This window comes from Lissotriton vulgaris, chromosome 8 (assembly GCF_964263255.1).
Source record: "Lissotriton vulgaris chromosome 8, aLisVul1.2, whole genome shotgun sequence".
Classification (NCBI taxonomy): domain Eukaryota; kingdom Metazoa; phylum Chordata; class Amphibia; order Caudata; family Salamandridae; genus Lissotriton; species Lissotriton vulgaris.
The window spans coordinates 1496960382-1496979615 of record NC_141696.1 but is presented as its reverse complement, the minus strand read 5'-3'; the positions used below and the strand labels follow the sequence as shown (position 1 = coordinate 1496979615).

Sequence of the window (19234 nt, the reverse complement as noted above, 5' to 3'; positions counted from 1 at the left end):
TGTAGCGCTGCTAACCTTCATATCGCCCGCCCTCCTCCCCGGCGCCTGTAGCGGCTGCAGCACTCAGAATTACTCTTAGCATGGTCCTCACTTACAGTGTTACACTCCATCTTTGCCACAATGGCGAAAAAAAATTTGAGGATGGAGTGGATGCCCATGCGCACTGTAGTCCAGGGGAGGAGCCACCTATCTCGTGATACTTCGAACTCTTCCAGGACAACAATGTGCAATCATCCGGACCCAACACTAGGCGGCGATCTATGCACAGATATGAATGTCAGCAGCCCTACATGCCAAGAACAGATGCATACTGGTAAGTAGCATATTCGATCTCCCTATCTCGATACTTTCAAACTCCTCAACCATACTAATTCATAACAAATATTACTCACACCATCCACATACTACTATCATCTAACACATCATATAAAGTAAATCTTCCTTCAAATCCACTTTGCACATGTGGAAGGTTACACACACATGAACAAAAGCCAAAAAAAGATTCAGAATGCAACAGTACAATTTCACAACGCATATGTTATACAATATAAATTGGACACAACTTCTTTTGAATATGTAGGTCAGACTGCCACAATTGGGACTTCCAACAACACCTTTCCACCAAATCCCAGAACAAGAGAGGCCAGTACTACACCAGCAAGTACTGGCAAAACGGGACCAAGAGAAATGCCTTTTTAATGAGATAGTAGAAAAATCTTTGCAGATGCATTTTTTTTCTCTTTCTCCTTATCCTCGTGGTACTGAGGCAGGTGGAAGTGGATCACGGTTCCCTGATTTTTCATTTACCTGGCATGACCTTCCAAGTACTGGTGGTGTGGTTTACGGAGGCTGGCTGCATGTCTGGAATATGGTTCCAAAAGCATCCCAAACTCCTCCACACACAACTGAGACACTACTACATCACGATCTTGGGTCTTTCAGTTTGACAGCTTGGTTACAACACTTTAGGAAAGGGTTATTTGGAGCATTCCCTCCAGTACGCCATTTTCCAGTGATGTTGTCATCGGATACACCCTGAGCTGCACATTAATGATTTTTGGAAAAGTAGTTGAGCTTTTTGGCTTTTTCATTTTTAAGTTTAATCATATTTATAATTTTCCTTTAAGTGTCTGTCATCAAATATAGCAAAGTGGTGTTCTCTAGAGCATTTTGTTAGCTTTGGGTAATTGTAAATGACTACTACGACTTCACTTGATGTTTCCTGCAATTTAATATGCCATGCATTTTTTTGCAATCTAATGGTCCAAAGAAACTTGCTTACTTCTGGGAATAGACTATAAGTCAGTTGACTTCTGATGAAGTTTACCTTTAAGCCTAGAATTGCTTACAACTTGATCACCGTTTTAGTTTCCTTTTTTGGTCTCGCCTAGGCAGCGCTTGTGCTCTTTTCGAGACCTGTTTTATTCAGATATGGACTTGAAGCTCCGCCCATCTTCTTTTTAATTGGCTCCTGTTGCTGTTCTTTGTAACTGACTTTTCAGTGGTCAATAGGCTTAGTAGTCCCACCTTTGTACACCTTATCTCATCTTGTAACCTCCTACGAAGGACACCCCCTGTTACTTGTGGTGTTAATCTGTAGGATTTAATTACAGACTCTGAGCGCTATTTGGTTAAATGGGTTTCTCCTGCCTGTTGCAAGCAGGACATGCACGCTTTCTCAATGCTTTCTTTCTTTCTTTTTCATTGCATGGTACACCTCAGCTGATATAATGGAGGCCGTGCCCTTGGTTTGTTTGCGGCGCTGAACGCGGCCAATTTTTTTTTCTTCTTCCTACTTTACTTTTTTGGGCTTTCGCTTTAATGGCGACCGCCCTCCTGTCCTTAAACTGGGATGGCATGGTGAGCAAAAGAATGATGGATTTAACCGAGATCTATTGACTGGGGGTGAACGATTTGCTCTGCATTCTGTCCATCATCTGTGTGTCTCTTCCTTTCTTTCGACGCAGGTTGTCTAAAGAAAGGTGTGCGCCCGACTATTAAAGTGAAATCGCGTGATGGGGCGCTTTTACAAAAAAATAATGTTTGTCACCTTGATAAACAAATTTTTTTTTTGTTTTTTTGGTAAAAGCGCTGCATGCCGCTCTTTAATAGCGGCTGCACCCCTTTCTTTTGATGAACCGCGTCTAAAACAAGCATTTGCAATGCAATAGGTCTCGCATTAGGAAAGTTTGAGCTATTGGTATTGTAAATGACAATTATTTTTATTTATGTTTTGATTTTGAAAATAGCTTGTCATTTACAATGCTAATAGTTATAACTTTCACAAATGTGACACCTATAGCATTTGTAATGCAATGTGTTGTATTTACGTGACTTGCATGCATTGATATTACAAATAACATTGGCTTTTAATTTTTTTAAATAATTAATACTTAAGTTATTGTAATTTAAAATGGTAATAGCTTAAACTTTTGTAAATAACTTTTGTGAAGATTATGTTGAGTGTATTTTATGGTGACGAAAATCTAAGAACAGAAGTGAAATATTAACATCTTTTTGTTATATTTGTAATAAAGCTTGAAACATTGAGAGAACATATTTGAACCAGTTCTTGTTGAATGGTTGCACAGATTGATGCTGTGGTGGCGCTGAGTAATGTGATGGCGACTAAGTGATGCTTTGGCGTTCAGTGATGCTGTGGTAGCGCATAGTGATGTTGTGGTGGCGAATAAGTGATGCTGTGGCGTTCAGTGATGCTGTGGTAGCGCATAGTGATGTTGTGGTGCCCCTGAGTGATGCTGTATGCTATGTTTTGTTTTGCTATCCTATGTTTTGTTTTGCTATCCTATGTTTTGTTTTGCTATCCTATGTTTTGTTTGGCTATCCTATGCTTTGATTTGCTATCCTATGATTTGATTTGTTATGCTATTCTATGCGGTGTTTTGTTATGCTATGTTTTGCTATGCTATGTTTTGCTATGCTATGTTTTGCTATGCTATGTTATTTTGTGTCTTTTATAGCGCTCGGCTACTCAAAAGAGTGTGCTATGCTTTGCTATGATGTGCTATGTTTTGCTATGATGTGCTGTGTTTTGCTATGATGTGCTGTGTTTTGTTACGATGTGCTGTGTTTTGTTACGATGTGCTGTGTTTTGTTACGATGTGCTGTGTTTTGTTACGATGTGCTGTGTTTTGTTACGATGCGCTGTGTTTTGTTGTTTTATTATGCTATGCTTTGTTTTGCTATGCTATGATTTGCTGTGTTTTGCTATGTTTTGTCATGCTATGCAATGTTTTGTCATGCTATGCAATGTTTTGTCATGCTATGCAATGTTTTGTCATGCTATGCTATGTTTTGTCATGCTGTGTTGCGTTTTGCTATGCTGTGTTGCGTTTTGCTATGCTGTGTTGCGTTTTGCTATGCTGTGTTGCGTTTTGCTATGCTGTTTTGCTATGCTATGCTGTGTTGCGTTTTGCTATGCTGTGTTGCGTTTTGCTATGCTGTGTTGCGTTTTGCTATGCTGTGTTGCGTTTTGCTGTGCTATGTTTTGCTGTGCTATGTTTTGCTATCCTATGCTTTTGTTTGTTGTGCTGTTTTGTTAGGCTGTGCTGGTGAGGGTGGTTGAGGGGGAGGGTGTGGGGGGGTTGTGAGGGGGTGTGAGGGTGAGTGGTTGAGAGGGTGAGGGGGTGTGAGGGTAAAGGGGTTGTGAGGGTGTGTGAGCATGAGGGGGAGTGAGGGGGTGGGTGAGTGTGTGTGTGTGTGTGTGGCAGGTGGGCGAAGGGGTGTGTGAGGGGGAGGGTGAAGGGGTGAGTGAGGGGATATGAGGGGGTATGAGGGTCATGGGGTGAGGGGGTGTGTGAGGGTGAGGGGGTGTGTGAGGGTGAGGATGAGTGGGTGTGAGGGTGAGGGGGAGGGGGGGTGAGGGTGAGGGTGACAGCAATTATTAATGTCACATTACAATAATCACCCGCTTTCAAAATGAGATTACGGAGTGAAGCAGCCTAATTGAAAATAAAATTATGCGTGTGAAGGTAATTGACAAGAATGCGTCATACCCACTGCATTGAGAGAATTGGGATGTTTCTGGGTCCTACCAAGCACACAGTTTCTTCTGCAGTACAATGTATTCTAAGTGTAATCTTAGCAACAAAAGATGGAATATGGACTAAATTTTTAGTTTTATTGCTCCTCGTGCTTTCTCTTTCATAAATCGTGTCGGGGAAAGTACCTTGGAAGCAAGCAGCCGTGTGACCTTGGTGGAAGTCCCTTAATCAGACATCCATTAGTGAAAACGGAGGTAGTTAGCTGCTTCCTGCCTGTCCTATAGGAAGACCGGATGTGCCCCGGGAGGACCGCAACACGGGCCTTCCATTCTGCACTCATGTGGTGAAGCTGGTGCTGTTGGACTCGGTGTCAGGATACAGAACCTGGCAGCAAGAAACCAGCATTGTGGCGATAAACACATTTGGTATAGATCCCGGTGTCTGTTTATCCACCCGCAGCGCCCTAATAAGTTTAGCAAAAAAAAATGGGTACACGCTGTGTGCGTCATTGTTTGTGGTTCAATTTGTAGTTGAATGTGCTAAAGAGGAGATTGAGAGATGGGAAGGCGAGGGTCAGAGTTTGCAGGCTCCCCAGGAGTGTGGCTCGTTCAACAGTCACAGCACAATAATAAATAAAACCAACATTTGGGCGAGGATGCGGCCGAACGGCTAGAGCGGTCGAGCTCGGGAAACTGGTTTGCATTGCGTGGCGGCAGCCTTTGAAGTCTGATTGGGGGAGGGGTGGGGGCGGCAGCCTTTGAAGTCTGATGCGAGACTCAGACAAATGGTGGTATGCGAGCGGCTTCCTTTCAAGTCTGATGGCGGGGGCGGGGAGCAAATGGCGAGTGCGCGCCCGGCGCTCATGCACTGGCCATAATCCGAATTCCAAAACCCTCTTGGCAGGATTTTCTGGTGCCCCTCTATATCTCTCGCATATTGATTGCTTACGCAATAGCTAGGCGAGACCTAAAAAGGGGCACGGCCGCAATTAAAATGAAAGCTCAGCATGGGATGCTTTTACAAGCATTTGCAATGCAATAAGTCTCGCATTTGTGAGTTTTTAAGCTTTTGGCATTGTGAATGACAATGCCTTTTATTTATCTGTTTTGAAAACCAACACATGTATAAATATGCAGTGTCATTCACAATGCCAATATCTCAAACTGTCACAAATGTGAGACATATTGCATTGCAAATGTTTGTTTACATATCTGGTTTAGATTCATGCACCTGTTCAGTAAGTGAAGTACGTTTTCAGGTACTTTTTCTTTAACAATAGTTAGGTTGCAGATCGAATAAAGAGAACAATTTATCACAGGACCAGACAGTTGTTTGCTAGACTTTAACCACAGAAAGTCTAAGGTTTGATAGAGAATCTTGCTGCCAGAAAATTGTTTTACAGCTGTTTATTTATGAAATAACTTTAATAATGGAAATGTGGTTTGGCCTTCAGTTCAGTCTGTACACATAGACAGACTTGGTATGCAATGCCTAGCTTTCAACTGCAATATATTGAGACTTGCATGATTCTCAAAACTCGAAATATAAAAACCTGAATGAATGAAGGTTTGTTAACATAATGCTTATCTTGCTTTTTAAGCCGGGCTAAGATGGCCCAGATATCAAATTCATAGAAGTTGTATAAGAACAATTTCCTTACTTGGACGTAATTAATAGACCCATGGTACTACTCGACTTGCTGTACTGAAAGTGGCGTTAACGGTTTCTTAGATTAAACCTACAAATCTATGAAACTTAATCAATCAAATCACTTGTAAAGCGCGCTACTCACCTGTGAGGGTCTCAAGGTGCTGAGGGGAGGGGGAGCTGCTACTGTTCGAAGAGCCAGGTCTTGAGGAGTCTTCTGAAGGTGGGTAGGGAGGGTGGTCCAGGTCTTGGCGGCGAGCAAGGAGAAGGACCTGCCCCCGGAGGTTGCTTGTTGGATGCGGGGGACAGCGGCGAGGCTGGCGGAGCGGAGCTGGTTGGTGGGGGTGTAGAAGCTGAGTCTGCTGTTCAGGTAGGCTGGTCTGGTGTTGTAGAGTGGTTTGTGTGCGTGGGTGAGGAGCTTGAAAGTGATCCCCTTGTTGACGGCGAGCCGGTGTAGGTCTCTCAGGTGGGGGTGATTTGGCCGTGGTGAGGGATGTTGAGGATTAGTCGGGCAGAGGCGTTTTGGATTCGTGTTAGTCGTTGTAGGTGTTTGGCCGGGATTCCTGCGTAGTGTGTTGCCGTAGTACAGCCTGCTGCTGACGAGGGCCTGGGTCACCGTTCTTCTAGTTTCGGTTGGGATCCACTTGTAGATCCTGAGGAGCATGCGGAGGGTGTAGTAGCAGGAGAAGATGTTGTTGATCTGCTTCGATATGGACATGGAGAGGGAAGAGTCGAGGATGAATCCTAGGTTGTGTGCGTGGTCCGTGGGTGTCTGTGCTGTTCCCAGTGTGGTCTGCCACCAGGAGGCAGTCCAGGCAGAGGGGGTGGGGCCGAGGATGAGGACCTCCGTCTTGTCCGAGTTCAGTTTCTGGCGGCTGCTCCTCATCCATTCGGCGACTGCCTTCATTCCTTCGTGGAGGTTGGTCTTGGCGTGTGTAGGTCCTTGGTGAGGGAGAGGATGAGCTGGGTGTCGTCGGCATAGGAGATGATGTGGAGGTCGTGTTGGCGGGCTACCTGAGCAAGGGGGGGCCATATAGACGTTGAACAGGGTCTGGCTGAGGGATGAGCCCTGGGGTACGGTGCAGCTGATGTCGGTGGCTTTGGATCGGAAAGGTGGGAGGCAGACTCTCTGGGTTCTGCCGGTGAGGAAGGACATGGTCCAGTCCAGGGCCTTCTCCTGGATTCCGGCTTCTTGGAGGCGTGTCTTTAGTGTGAGGTGGCAGACCGTGTCGAAGGTGGCTGATAGGTCCAGGAGGAGGAGGGCTGATGTTTCGCCGTTGTCTAGTTGGCATCAATGTCGTCTGTGGCGGCGATGAGGGCTGTCTCAGTGCTGTGGTGTCGTCTGAATCCGGACTGGGAGGGGTCTAAGATGTTGTTGTCCTCGAGGTGGTGGGTCAGTTGCATGTTGACGGTTTTCTTGATGACCTTAGCTGGGAAAGGGAGCAGAGAAATGGGCTGGAAGTTCTTGAGTTCCTTGGGGTCCGCCCTGGGCTTTTTGAGGAGGACATTGATTTCGCCGTGCTTCCAGCTTTCAACTACTCTACTTGCTGTACTGAAAGTGGCATTATCGGTTTCTTAGATTAAACCTACAAATCTATGAAACTTTATCTTTGACACACCATATAGAAAGTTCAAATTTAAGATTCAGGGGCTAGCCCAAAAGATGAGGCTTGCAGAAAATATAGGAGGCCCCCTGAAAAAATACATGATCAGAGGTCAGACTTGAGTTCCAAAAGCAATCACTATCAAGGCCACCACGAAATCCAACTGTTACTGTGCATAAGCTAAGCGAGCTATAGCTGTTGACATTGAAAACGTAACCGTTTTGGTATTGAAAGAGTCAATTGTTTCAAGTGAAAAGGAGATAAACACTGAAAACGTATGCAATTCTAAAGGAAAGATAGTGAGTTAAAGAAAAAAGGGAAGCTGGGACTATACAGGAGTATTAACAAAGCAAGCTGAATGTTAGGCAGGAAGGAGAGACCCTTAAAGTTGTGGGTAATGGCGGGGAGCAGGGTCTAGAAGACAAGGTTTTACAGTATCGAATGATGCAGCCTGTAGGCCATGACCCTGTGGAGTAGCATATTTGGTGAAAAAGAAGAGTTAAGATTGAGGGAGAGCTTGAGGAATCTTTCTTCCTACTTGAGACATTGATGTAGCCAAATTGTGTCTGTGCTTATCAACATTAGTCTAAATCAGTTAAGGGACGAACCCCCTGTGTTAAGTCATCCAAGATCTAATTTGTTTTTGCCTTCACCCTGAGCTCTGTTCGCAGACTGCCAGGAAGGGGACCCTGATATCTGCTGTTAAGACTAACAGCTTCCAGAAATAGAGAATAAGGGGTGTGACTAGGGTTGCCACCTGGCCAGGTTTATAGTGGTATGACCGTTTTTTTGCTGTATGAAAATTAATGTTGTGCTGTTCTTAAATGATCTAGATTTTAGCAATATACAAAGGACAGTAGGCTACAGAGTCTAAGAGATGGGAATCCATTTATTTGGAATGTAATGCCCTCACACACCCAGTTGGGTGTTATGCTTAATCATCAGGCTGCTCCTAGTCTGGCCGGCGCTGCAATGCCGGACGGGCTCCTGATGAGGGGCACTGTGATGGAGATCTTTTTCCAAGGAGCCGTTTGGTGCCGTGGGGGTGAGAGATTCATTTAGTGTAGATGAATAAGTGGTGTGTGATGTTTATGTGAGTTAAAACGGGGTTGGTCAACATGTTTCTTCGCAATTTTACAAGTCTAGAGGCGATTTGCTAGGACCTAAAGTAAAAAAACTATCTACACTAAGATGGTGCCGGCAGCAGTGGGTAGGTCCTTGGACACATTGCGTACTACGCAAACAATATGGGTAAGTTCCTCATATCTTGACCTGCTGGGGATTGATGAAGCAGTAGTATATCCCAATTAGGATAGAACCAGTACTACCAGCCATAACTTTAGGTCCTGACAAATCGCCTTTAGACTTGTAGAATTGCGAAGAAACATGTTGACCAACCACACGGAAGAGCGCCACACCTAAGACATTAACTTAGCATTGCGCCTTTCCTCTTTATTTTAATCAGGGTAGGAGACCCCTCAATTAGTTATTTTTGCTGGTACTCCCAACCCTGTTTTAACTCGTATAAACATCACACACCACTTATTCATCTACACTCACTAAATCTTTCACCCCCACGGCACCAAACGGCTATTTAGAAAAATCTAGAGCCTGTCGGGCAATGCAATGCAACGCCGGCCAGACGAGGAGCAGCCCGATGATGAAACAGGACACCCTACTGGGTGTGTGAGGGCATTACATTACAAGGAAATGGATTCACATCTGTTTGACTCTGTCCTTTGTATATTGCTAAAATCTAGACGATTCAGGAACGGCACAACTTTAATTTTCATATTGCATTTGGGCAACTGTGCTGGACCTTATGTATAAAAGCCCTTTGTCTCTCTTTGTGAATAGCTATTTTGCTGTCGGTACAAAAATCTGTAAATTCACCTAATGGTGGTATATTCCACTCATCAGTTCATACTTTAAACGATAAATGTAAGAAGAGATCACTTTAAAATGTGTTCTACAGTTGCCTTAAAGACCTCTGGCTGATAATTATAGTAAACCAAGACAGACAACCGGAATGTAAAAAAAGATTCAGACATGCCTCGAAAAATCATAACTTTTACTAGACCTGCAGGTCCAATAACTCTTATCTACTCAGCCCAACTGTAATGTATTTGACCTGTAACCTGGTGTCACATTTTGTGAACCTAGGCAAATATTTTGTTAGAACTGCCTTTCTTCTTTATCACATTTGAGAGCACCTTCAAATATACGAATTCAGCATTTCCGCTATACAAAAAAAACCTAGTTTGATTAAACAAATTAAATGTTTGCTCCATGTTTAATAAGCTACCCACATATGCGGTACACAATCTTTGACTTGCCTCTTAGTTCATAAATAGCATTGCCATTAGTGCATGGGTGTATTTCAGTTAATGTTTAAATGTATTATAATATATTACGAAAGCATGATGTGGTAGTGCACTGTCATTTACATTCCCATTAACTTAGTTTTACTGATAAAACTATATAATGTGCAACAATCTGGGACAATTGGATTTCAGCAAACCTAGATATCATTTGCACATCGCCAAATAGTGTTCTGATTTGTTTTCATCCTTTTAAGATATTTTGTTCATCCTCAATTACAAAAAAAATGGGCTTTCATAACTATTGAAATGTTTGTAAAGTTCACCTATTAGCTATTTAAAAGTTGTTAGTTAGAAGAAAACCCGGCCTCCTTTCATTTCACACTCTTTACACAGCACGTCGGACAGTTCACTTAACAAAATCCTGGAACTCTGCAGTCCGAGAAAGAAAAGTAATTGTAAGAAGATGTAAAGTGACTTCAGACCACTGTCTCAATACATAGATCAAATGCTACAAGATTTAAAGGCTTCTTTATTGCCCCTTCACTTTCTGATTGAACAGAGCACCTGTTCTTTATCAGCATGCCAGAGCGGGTGAGCAGCCCTAAATATAGCTTGCCCTGATAAAATCTGACTCCCCATAGTGAGTGGGAGAGTATATTTCTCGAGTCTGATAGAAAGTTCAACTTCAGAATCATGTCCAATCCTTTTCAGATTTTTAAAACAAGAAATGATGACATGTATTATTCTCTCCTAAAGGTAGGAACCCTAGATGTGGACGCAGTCGAGTCTGGTGCTACACAGTGTAAAATTGTAAATTCAACTGCATTAAACTGCTATTTGGAGGACATAAAGGCCATGCAGCACCTCTCCAAGTAACACTAGAAAAAGGCAGCCACCGTTTTTCAAGGAAAGATCCTTTCTCCTCCATGCTATCCTCATAAATAGCTAGAAGAATTGAGTTGTCATGCCTATGTTAATTTTATGAGGGTTCCCTTTGAAGGGAAAAAGGTTTAGCAATAAGTAATGTTTCCATTGCCAAAATGTGCTTAGTTGCCATGTGGGCTAGCAGTCCATGAAACCTGCCAACTTAGTCCAGGGTCTTGGTAGACACCATGTCTGACTGATGACTTCTGGCAGGAAACCATAAATCCATGTTCATATTATTAACACTGCTGAATAAAGAACATTCATTCGATTTCCACTTTGTGATAGGGGGGGGGGTGAGGAGGGGGGGGGGGGGGGTACGGGTAGGATTGAGAACAGTCAAAGCCATTTGGAGGGGAGGAGTCTAAAAAAAAAAGAGGTTCCTATAAGGATGCCTCCCTAAATCAAATACCGCCACTGGGGTGGCCAATATTTCTAACAATGCTATAGTCTGCAGCCATCACAACATTGCAAATACTGATCATCTTCTTTGTGGCCACAACATTAGCAGTCATGTGATCCTTTATTGTCAGGGAAGTGTTAGAGGACAGGGTTGGAAGGCTTACAGGAGAGTGTACAAAGGGCTCTGCCACTATTACAAAGTGAGATACTATTAATTTAACCTAACCATCCCAGGCCCATTTAGAGGCATTGGAAATTTTCTGAGAGCATTTAACTCTGAGTACTTCAAAGGATCTACAGCCAAACCCTCAAACATCAGACCGAAACAGAGACTTGAAGATTACATCCCTCTTTCCTTGGCAGATGTTCAATGTTGCATAAACTAAGACTCTGGCGTAGCTATACAAGGCTTGCTTTCACACCCAAGTGAACTTAGTACAATGCACCAGCGATTGAATGTGAAAAAACAGGTTGTTGTAGCCTCGAACAACCCCACACAATACATAGTTGAAGCGGTGTCTGTGTTTTTAGCTTGCTAACAGTTCCTAAACTGGGATCCTACGACAGTGGACATTTAGTAGCCCAATTCTGTTCTGTACAATACACAAGAGATACACTAAGGAAAAGGCACTTTAGCAGTATTTATTTAATGTCCTGTTGCTCAGTAAATCTAAAGTAACCACATAAAATATTATTGAAAGTGCACATATGCCTGTTGCGGACAACAATAACATGAACAATTGCACCATAGTTAACCCCTCCCCTGCTGATGATGGAACCGCTCCGTCATCCGCCTCGGTGGCGCTGTGCTGATGACGGAGCGGTTCTGTCATGGCCCGCCCGACGCTCCTGCGCTGAGCGTTCTATTGAGCGGGTGTGGCCATGACGGAACCGCTCTGTCATAAGCACAGCGCAACCAACGCTGGTGACGGAGCGGTTCCGTCACCAGCATGCGCCTGCTGCATTTCCGCCCCGCCCCCTTAGCACTGCGGTGGAATAGCCGCCGCAGTGAAGGGGTTAAAATGACATCTAGCAACCCAACATCTTAAAACCTACTTCTATTTGCTATACTAAGTGAGCGTGGAGTAGCATAACTTGCATCTAGAGTTTCTTGGGAGAATCAACTCTGTGCATACCGGTTTACAACAAAATGCTGTAGTTCAGTTGTTGGGAGCAAATGCTCTCTCGAGAGGGTAACATGCATGAGCTGTAGCTGTGTCTGCTCTCAGTGGAGAATGAGATGGAGCAGCGGATCTTGTGCAATAATCTGGGAGGAAATACCTGTCCTCACAAGTGATTGATTGGCGTCCTTTTGTACCATATTTTATGAGATTGTAATTTCTGACATAACCATAGCCTTGTCTGTCATAACATATGTGCATAAATATGCTGGACTTAGATGCATTTGTATAAACAATTAAGACTTCCCTGCGTCAATTCAGACTTCATTGCTTTTTATTATCTGACTTTGAGATAGAGATAACAAGGGACTTGTTCCAGAATGATGCCTCATCACGTGTCTTATTGATGTCATTGTCTGAATTACTTAATGCTTCCCTGGTTCTTGAAAAGATAAGGACAGACTGCATCTGCGTCAAAGTTAGACGTGTTGACGATTCTTCAAAAAATAGCCTCTGCCTGCTCAAGATGGAATTGGGCCTCGGAGGGCCTTTATATCATAAGTTTTCTTATTGGTACTTTCATCAGAGACAGAGGTAGTCCCTTTATTTAACAATTTTTTTTTATTGTAACCAGTAAATAACATTGTTCGAATAATAGCCCCTCATAATATCATTCAGGTTTTGCAAACGTAGGACTGTTAGGCAAACTTTGACTTAATAGATGTTTACTTGGCCACACACCCCAAATACTTTCGGTGAATAAAATAGAACGGTCAATTCAAACTACTTTTTCTAGGTTAACAGTCTGTTTAGAAGAGAAAAGTAGGAGGTTTAATATATAATACAAAAAAAATGGAGAGTGTATTTGTCCCATTCACTTGTATTGAAATAGTCAATTTCAGGTGGAGGACAGCCAAAAGAAAGCATTTTTTTTACTTAAAAAATTGGGCGTCTATCTGACATTGGGTAAGCTCCCAACTAGTGACTCCTCCTTCGCTTAGGCAGACGAGCGTCACCCCTCAGCTCTTTGGGCAGTGCCAAAAATAAAATGGTAATAAAACAATGTTATTTTCATTTTATTTTTCAGTGCACATTTGAAGCCAGTTTAGAGCAGACTAGAGCAGAGGGAGGAGTGGTTTACACACTTTGTGCACATGACTGTTTGGCCGACCAAACCATCATGGGTGCTGAGCATGTCCTCCACCCAGGTGTGTTGCACAGCCAAGTGGAGAACTATCCCAGGCACTGCCAGAGCGTCTAGACAGGCCGCTCAGGCTAATCACGACGCTGCTTTGTAGAGGATGGAGGAGAGGCGGTGGCATTCACAAGGAAGTTATTTTTATATATTTGTCTTCTTCCCCGCTTCACTACCACCGTTCTGTTGCAGCTGCCACTGCTCCCAATATAGAACAGTCCTTAGAAGGATGCCACTGTTAAACAAAACTTGAGGGGTTCCTATCGGCTTTGGAGGGACTACAACAGGCGCAAGAAAACATGGTCATGGAAGGATTCCTCATTGAGGTGGCATCCTCAGAATGAGCATTGCTGGTAGTTCTGCCAAAAATTGGATAGGAGGTTGTGCATAGACTTGACAGTGCTTATTGACTGTCTTGTAGTAGATAATCACAGGTTAAGTAACATAATTGAGATTTCGGTGGTTCTAGCATTTTCTCCACATTGGACCTGAAAGCTACAGTGCTTACCGCATTCATTACCCCCATCTGGGTGGTTTTAATTCCGAAGGATACCCTTCAGACTGTCTTTAGCCTCCTCATTTTTCAAAGGGTCATGTCCTGCATTTTCAAGGGCTTGGACTCTTTTGTAAATGTTTTGCAAGATGTCATGCTAATGTTTGCTGAGGCAATGCGAAATAGTGGATTAATTTGAGTCCTGAAAAGTGCTCTTAGTTTCAAGATTTTTAAGTGGATTAGGTGTGACATCCCACCTCCCAGTAAAGGAGTGGTACCCAAGGTGACTTGTTGGAAGCTGTTAGTTGTACTGGCTCCAAATACACGAGAGAATTAGTTTCTTTCATGGGACTATGTAAAATAATGTAAAATATAATAGTAGATTTGTTGTGTAATTATGGAACCTCTTAGGTTTTTGTTGCTGTTTGTCTGGAACAAGGACAAGAAGCAAGCCTCTATTGCTGTAGAAGCAGCAATTGCTTCTGCTCCCACACGCAAACCTCTTCATTTTGGTAAGGCGTGTGATTACAGTGTACATAAGTGTATATGGCTTGGCAGCCATGCTCTTCTAACACGGTCTCCTGAGGTGGTAGAAATTCTAGAGGTAGAGTAGCACACTTGTCCTCCAAATTGCAGGAATATTGTTTGGACTTGTGATTTGTTCCTGGTAAAAAGAATTCTGGGTTCGCTGGTTTAGCTTTCCCCGGCCTTAAAAACAACACACCAGTGGGATGGTCAGAATATCTTCCCTGAGGATAGACCAATCTGTTTTGGGGTATCTGACAAAAATTTACAAGAAGCCTAATCCAAATATAATAACCTCATATTGGTTTAAAAGTACCTTTTCGAGGGATGGCTAGTATCTAGATAATTATATGGTCTGTTGGAAGCTTTTATTCATGCAGCATTGGAATTGACCAAGATTGGTACTTTGCTGCCAAGGTATGGGAAATGCATATTTCCTGAAGGGGTTGAGAACAATTACTGGATAAAGATTGTCATGATCTAATTTTTGGTGGCCGTGTATGCATTAGGAGGCTGACCATAAGTTAAGAGAATACTGCCTTTGTGTAGACTACAATAAATCTTGCAAGAGTCTCCTAGCCAGTGTTTCTTGTGGAGAGGCCAAATACTTCGTGGCAGAAACTTGCTTTTGACTTAACGGGCTCTTCAAAGTGCAGTTGAGTCAGTCCAGGTCTACCTTTGTGGTAGTGGACTATCATCCTAAATAGCTGGAAGTGGCATTTGCACAATAACCCACCACTAGTAATGTTGACTTTTTTGTTTGTTCTATTCAGAACAGAAGGGTTTTCAGAAACGCAGGTTATAGATTATCAGGTGTAACTTTCGTCCTTGGGAAAGAAACATTTCGAATAAATACGGCATAGCGCTCCTCACCTTTGTACTGTGTGATGCTCAAGGCAAGGGACAGGTGGAGCGGTTGAACTGCTGTTCGAAGGATAAAAGTATTGCCTCCCAAAAATCACAACCCTGGCTTAAACCCATTTGGAAAAGACTTTGGGCATACAGGGCTGAGACCCTATGTGTTTTTTGTTTTGGTTTCTTCTTTCTTTCTGAAGGGTAAAATACCTGCTTCTCACATTCGCCATGGTGGCTGAAGAAGAAACTGCTCAAATTTCAAGAATAAAATAAAGCTAACATTTGTTTTGTTAGGTAAAAAACTATCCGACAAATGAGCTATAGTCGAAGTATTATAACGTCTGTCCTAAAGTCAGGATTTCCAATGTTCACACTGTAGACTGGGTTAGATTTCCTGCATACTTTATTTGTCAAATATGATTCAAAGCCTTCACTGGTTGAGGAAAAATTGGAAAGTATACCAAGGCATTGCAATAACAGAAGATGGAAAATGCTGTAATATCAGTCGTGTGTCATATGGTGCCTCTCTGAGTAGGGAATCTTTACCCATGGACGGTGAAGGGGGTCTCTTCTGAAGGGGCGTGTGGTATGTAATTTCACCCATACCCCATACAGATTCTCCTTTGGGGAATGCGTGGCATCCTTAGGCAGCAGGAAAACCAGTTCACCAGTGATAACTAAATAATGGTGGTCACAGTGCTTTGTCTACAAATGCCATGAGATTAGGCTGTGGGGTTTTAGGTTTAAACCTATAATAACTGATACAACCCCACTGAGAGAAAAATAGCCCTCACCGGTGAAAACATATAAACACTGAAATAACACCTGGACAACCACAAACTAAATGCCATTCAAAGAAAGGAAGGGGTCAATACAATGTAAATTTGTTATACAAGCTAGAAGTAAGAAATACTGGCTAAATATATTCTGCTTGAGTTTTGTTCTTTAGGGATGCCACTAAAATATTGTTTGTTCTTCCTTTTACTTTTTTTAGTTTTGTGGCCTTTGGTCTAAAGATGCAGGGTTTAGTTTCATGTCTTAGGTCTAGTTTAATTATTTTATAAGCTATAGAGAATCAGGAAATGTGAAACTCATATTTGATATTTTGGCTGCATTTGATTCTTTCACTGATGGGTAAAATGGCTGGTTTCATAAAAATCTTTTCTAATGTGTCATCACATTTACCCACAGAGAATGGGTAAAAACCCTTAACTTCATCATACCATAGTTTCTAGTGGGTCAGTATTGATAGTAGGTTAATTGCCAACACCTCAGGCTCCATTCAATGCAAGGTATAGTGCCAAGTATATATACGTATATATATATATATATATCACCAAGCATCTGGGATAGTGGTGAAAATATGACACCAGACTTTTGGAAAACATGGAACGTAAAGTCACTTGTAATGCTCTGCAAAAAAGGCTCTTCATATGTTCAACAAAGATTGGAGTGATATTCTTTGTATTTGCAGTGATTCAGCTGCGTACGTAAAAATGTTGTGTGATGACCTGTCAAAATTGATACCCGAGCTGAAGTGAGTCCCTGTAGGAGATCCTTGCCACTTGTTAGATGGTATGCTGAACGCATCTTTACAATCTTCAGAGTTAATGAGGGATGCTATTGATTTTTTAGTCCATTCTGGTGCACTGTTTTCTCATGCACAGAACTAAAACGCAAATATTTATCATTTTGTGCCTTATGTTGCATCAAAGAAAGAGTCATCCCAACTGTGTCCCTTAGCTGATGTTTCTCAGCCCACGGGTCTACGAATGCTGAGAGGGCCTTTTCACAGAAGTTTACATAAGAAAGAAAGAGCGAGCGCACATGACCCAAAGACTCACTGAAGAAGTATTGTATGGTGTACTACAATAAGATTAATTTGCAAAAATCTATTTGGACCTCATATACACTATATGTACACTGTCTAAATACCATGTTCTTTCAGTGCAGAAAGCAAGCAATAATAAAAGCAAAACATTCCATAAACACCGGACAAACACTTTTTCTGTTTTTAGTGGCGCGAAAATGTGTAACCACTGATAACAACTGTTTTTTAAGATATTGAAAACACTGAAAAAACCCCACCAGAATTTACCAAAAATAGAAACTGAAAACAGGAAATCTTAAATGTGATTGTAGTCAGTCCGCATGTTGTGAAAGTTGGAGTGTACTCAGTGAAGTAGATTCTGCTGCAGTGGCACCCACTGAGATCTATTGGAGGTTTCCACATCTCATTTCCAGTGTTGTAAAGAACTGAGGTAAGATAATAGACAGGACTTTTATCCGGCAAAGTTACTCCACAGCATCATCCTACACTGACAGAGTAACCGTCTCAGTTTCCTTATGAGATCTTGTCAACTGCAATGGAATTTGCTAACCAAAAGGGGCAAGTGATAAAAAATAGGCGCGGATACTATTATAGTAGAACTATACATGTAACACGCGTAGAAGATCTATTGTGGGCAATACCATTACTGACAGGGTGCTTGGTTTCAGCTTGTTCCTTACATTGGTTGTCTCTTGTCAATCTCATGTGCTTGCCACTTAATCAATGACTTTCCTTCTTTTGTAGTTATCCCTCCCCTGCAGCCTAGCTTCTTTACCATCCTTTCCATGCATTTTTTTTCTCTAAACTAGGGAACACATGTTTTTCTTTTGCTTACAGTCCCTCTTGAGAGGGAGAAAAAAACGTTCCTTTGTATGCTGCCGCCCCCCCCCCCTTTTTCCCTGCCCCATGCTGTTGCCCCTCCCAAAACTCGCCTGTTGCTTCAGTCTCGTCCAGCTGTGCCTTTTCTCTAAATCCCAAAAACGTGCTTTGTGGCAGCTTTTATGTTCTTTTTGATTTACTGCTCCAAGAGGATTATCTGCCATCTTATAATGATAAATTGAAACAAATGACAACCTAGTCATTGTGTACAGATGCATGTCAATTGTCCGGACACAGACTGCCGAGGTGTCGAACATGTAATGACACGTCCACACACATTTCTCCTCTATGCCTGCCTTAGTTAAAAGGACCGATATTTTGAATGTTTTTTACTTTTGTTTATGTAAGCAGTCCATGTGGAATATCAGGTGTGTACATGCCAGTCGTGTAGAAAATTCACTGAAATTGTGATTAATTGATATCTATTCTTGTTTGCCCTGCTCAGGCACGTCCAGATCAGCAACGAGTCAGCAATCTACTTCTACAGAAAGTTTGGTTTTGAGATTATTGAGACAAAGAAAAACTATTACAAGAGGATAGAACCGGCAGATGCTCATGTGCTACAGAAAAACCTCAAGAGCCCTTCCCTTGGCCAGAATGCAGACGTGCAAAAGACCGACAATTAAATGCCTATATGTATATAATCAGTGAACACTCTTTTTTGCACTTGCTTATCGCCAAATAAGAGGCTCGTCAAAAGCAAAATTTTCCACTTCCCTTTCTTAAACATACAGTTGCTTACGATTCTATTCTGCCTTCGCTGACCCCCTCACAAAATTGAAATATTTTACTGTGGACTGTAAACTCACTTATTTTCTGGTCATATTTTAAAATGTACTATGAGCCTTGTTGGCAAAGGGTGTGTGTTTGCTTTGGTTTTGGGATGAGGAAGTGTGTTCACAAAAAATAGATTTTGTCTATAGATATTACTAATTGGGGAGAAGAGGAGAGGTGTGGGATGTTGAGTATTTTTCTGCTTTCACATTGAAGGGCAGAGCTTAGACATATATCTATATGTATTTATAAAAGATGAAAGATTTAGCACTATCTAGTCTTCTCATTCACACATGGAGCCAAGAGTTTCTCCAAACAACAAGATGGACTTTGCTACGCACTCCAACCCTGTGAGCATTTCGGCAAGATTTCATTTTAACAGTTTCAAGTTAAATATTAAACAGTTTTAAACATTGCAGTTTGATAAATCTGCTTGTTTTGATGCTTTTATTTTCCACTGCATAATTGCACCCAAATCCTTGCTGATGTATGTGCCTTTCTTGGTGGGGTTAACGAGATGGGATATCCTGTGTATACTCTTTGACCTGAAATGCTTACCCAATACTCAAGAGTGTTATAAGGAGCCTAGTGATTATATGATCAGCCTTCAGGCAGACATGTCCCCAGTGAGGTATAAAGTGTTAATCACGATTTAT

General features: G+C 42.2%; 1 protein-coding gene across 2 annotated transcripts in view; it reads left to right on the top strand.

Annotated features, from left to right (window-relative positions):
• NAA50 (N-alpha-acetyltransferase 50, NatE catalytic subunit) overlaps positions 1-19006 on the top strand; it is a 138667-nt gene extending 119661 nt beyond the window's left edge. For both annotated transcript variants that reach the window (XM_086935579.1, XM_086935580.1), the window contains exon 5: positions 18250-19006. In XM_086935579.1, coding sequence (XP_086791705.1) covers positions 18250-18430 — 181 coding nt within the window. In that variant the 3' untranslated portion in view covers positions 18431-19006. The remainder of the gene's footprint in view (positions 1-18249) is intronic.
• The last annotated feature ends 228 nt before the right edge of the window (positions 19007-19234 follow it).